At 35.8% G+C, this 3,365-nt stretch overlaps 1 protein-coding gene across 1 annotated transcript; it reads left to right on the forward strand.

Annotated features, from left to right (window-relative positions):
* The first annotated feature begins 271 nt into the window (after positions 1–271).
* Positions 272–3,102, forward strand: LOC131156576 (basic endochitinase). The gene is made up of 3 exons (XM_058110379.1): positions 272–781; positions 1,012–1,165; positions 2,555–3,102. Exons 1-3 carry the CDS (start codon positions 367–369, stop codon positions 2,928–2,930), a joined length of 945 nt encoding a protein of 314 aa, XP_057966362.1. The 5' UTR covers positions 272–366; the 3' UTR covers positions 2,931–3,102.
* The last annotated feature ends 263 nt before the right edge of the window (positions 3,103–3,365 follow it).

Below are 3,365 nucleotides of genomic sequence, written 5' to 3' on the forward strand. Positions count from 1 at the left end.
AATAAAATAAAGTAAAATAAAAAAATTTAAACCAACCGAACAAAAATCGAGGGGATGAACTAATAACGAAAGGAAGTGAGACCCAAGCTATCCATGCAATCGAATGTTTTTTAGAGAACGTGGTAAAAGATATTTTTCATAAATAATATTATATTCTATTTCTCTTTTTTTAGTGAGAAAATCAGCCTAACTATTGTCTTTCCTAGATTGAATGTTTACAAGATGAGATTAGAAAATGAGAAAACTGCCAAGTCTCCCCATTGAAAAAATGGGATTAGTCAAAAAAATACAGCCACCCAAAACTCACCATCAAACTTCCTATATGTACACCCATTTCATGAGACCGAAACAAAGCCAATTAAGAGAATGGAAGCAAGCAAAGCAAGCAACTGGGTATTTCTAGTTTTGGGTGTTTTTTATGTGTCACTAGGAGCTTGGGCAGAGCAATGTGGGAAGCAAGCTGGGGGAGCTGTGTGCCCAGGAGGCCTATGCTGCAGCCAGTTTGGGTGGTGTGGCAACACCAATGACTACTGTGGTAATGGTTGTCAAAGCCAGTGCACCCCTGGTGGTGGTGGCGGTGATATTGGCAGTCTCATCACTCAGTCAAAGTTTGATGAGATTTTTAAGCATCGGAGTGGCTGCCCCAGCAAGGGCTTCTACAGCTCCGATGCTTTCGTAGCTGCGGCGAAATCTTTTGGAGGTTTTGCAGCAACCGGCGACACCGCCACCCGTAAAAGGGAGATTGCAGCCTTTTTGGCTCAAACTTCCCACGAGACTACTGGTGAGCAATTATAAATTATTAGTTCATTCGTGAGCACAGAATTCAAATATCAAATTGAAGCATTGTAAGAGGTTATCGAAATCCAAAACAATTTTAAATTCAATGCTGGCTCATAGGTAGTGACCATAGTCATAAAAATCAAAGTTAATTTTAATATTTTTTTTCTCATTTGCGATTAATTAATTTGTTTTGTTTATTTTGATGAACTAATTGGTTTGGGTAATACCCAGGGGGATGGGCAAGTGCACCGGACGGGCCATACTCATGGGGGTACTGCTATATTCAAGAACAGGGGAATCCTGGCGCATACTGTTCCCCAAGTGCACAGTGGCCTTGTGCCTCTGGCAAGAAATATTATGGCAGAGGCCCTATCCAAATTTCCTAGTAAGTACTTTTATATTTGTGATTACATTGTTGGTTTTATTATTTTGTTCCTTTAATTTTTGGCTTTCTATGTTGAAAAATGATTGTGGGAAATCATAGATCGACTTCCAATATTAGTGCACGTACTATGTTAATTACGGGATTAATTTTTCATGAGTTTTCGTTAAACTTTAATAATTGCTTCAAATTTGTCATTGACCTTCAATTTATAACAATACTTTCTAATTATTCGTTATAGTGTGCTCTTTATCCCTCCCACACTCATTTACTACTATATTATTATTTTTCCTCATAATGAGGGAGTTGGAATTAGGGTTTTGTTTAAGTGAAATCAGATTTTATGGTGCTTTTGATTATGGGTGTATTTGAGTCCAAACAAGTCAGCACAGTAAAATATTCAACCCAATTCGACTCAAAAAATGTTAAGCTCCAAACTCAACTCGAATTCGATCGATTTTATAATTATTAAATTCGAACTTGAGTCTGCTACAAATTCATAAAATTCGTGCTCGGCTTGTTTAAGTTTGACTTGATTATAAATTAGTATTGAATACATATATAAAGATTATATAGATATAATATTGAATTATAAGATATATAGTATATGACATGTATAATATAAAAATGATAAAAAAATAAAAAATTTAAAAAATAAAAAAACTTGATTAGGCTCAAAACTCAACTCAAATACTATTACTAACTTGAACTCAACTCATTAAAATAGTTGAATAACTCAAACTCAAGTATAATCCAGTCAATTTAGAGAACGAATCGAGTTCGAGTAGCTCACGAGTAAGTTTGACTTGTTCACTTATTTTTTATGAATCTACCTAACTTACTAGAATAGTTAACAAGTACGTTAGAAGAACTTTAATAGCATTTCATCAATTAGAAGAAATGATTGTTGCACATCAAATAATATTAAAAAACAATATAAAATTGAAGTTCATTGATCAATTAGTAAGTACTACTAATATTTGGTGATCATTCATAAAATTTCCTCCAATTATACTAAACAACACAATAACAAATCAAGACTTAAGTATCATTAGGTGGTATCGATTACATGAATTCTTTTCTGTCAATTTATATAATCATAAACAATTTCTTTTAACAATTTCCTGGTTATGTTAGATAAGCTTATTTTGGCCGAGCAACATGTTCTGATACCTAATCCGGCCTAACCAATCTTTTGATTAGCTCCAAAAAAAGGAAAAAAAAAATATCCAAAGGGCATTTGAAAAGAGAAACTAATAATTATCTTAAGAATTGAACATTTCAACTTTAAAATGTTGACTTAAAGTGATTTTTGGTTCACAATTATGAATTATGATGGTTCCCACTATGAACATTTTCTTTCAATTAGTAATGTTGGATTTGATGCTGCAGCAATTACAACTATGGGCCAGCGGGGCGGGCCATAGGAGTGGACCTCCTAAACAATCCGGATCTGGTAGCAACCGACCCGGTTGTATCCTTCAAGACGGCAATCTGGTTTTGGATGACTCCGCAGTCGCCGAAGCCCTCCTGCCACGACGTCATCACCGGGCGATGGACGCCATCCGGGGCGGACCGGTCGGCGGGTCGGGTCCCCGGGTACGGTGTTCTCACTAACATTATCAATGGGGGCATTGAGTGCGGAAAGGGCCCAAACTCGTCAGTCCAAGACCGAATCGGGTTCTATAAGAGGTACTGTGACATACTTGGGGTGGGCTACGGTGACAACCTTGACTGCTACAACCAAAGGCCTTTTGGATCTGGGTAATGGGCTCCCAATAGTTCTGTTCCCACTGCCAGGCCCATGGACCTAGAGAGAGAGAGAGAAAGAAAGATAAGTGATATATTATATGAGAATAATAACAAGAGACTTGTATCTGACTAAATAAATTAAATGCTCATTTTATTTGGGGTGAAATTATAAGCTTTATAGTTTCTTTCACAGCTATGTTTGGTTGGAGAGAAAATAAAGAGAAAATTATAAGAAACCAGAGAATGGAAAACATTTTTTTTTATTATAAAAATGTTATTTTGATGTAATGGGAAAAAATGTTTCTTTATTTTTCTTTCCGGAAATCAAGCCAAGGGTGTGAGGAGAAATTCAATTATTTTCATTTCACTTCACTTCTTTCTTCCCGATGACATAACGAAAATTAGTAGAATGTTTTATGTTTTGACCTCCGCTTAGGAATAGAATATGTTT

This window comes from Malania oleifera, chromosome 5, assembly GCF_029873635.1.
Source record: "Malania oleifera isolate guangnan ecotype guangnan chromosome 5, ASM2987363v1, whole genome shotgun sequence".
Classification (NCBI taxonomy): domain Eukaryota; kingdom Viridiplantae; phylum Streptophyta; class Magnoliopsida; order Santalales; family Ximeniaceae; genus Malania; species Malania oleifera.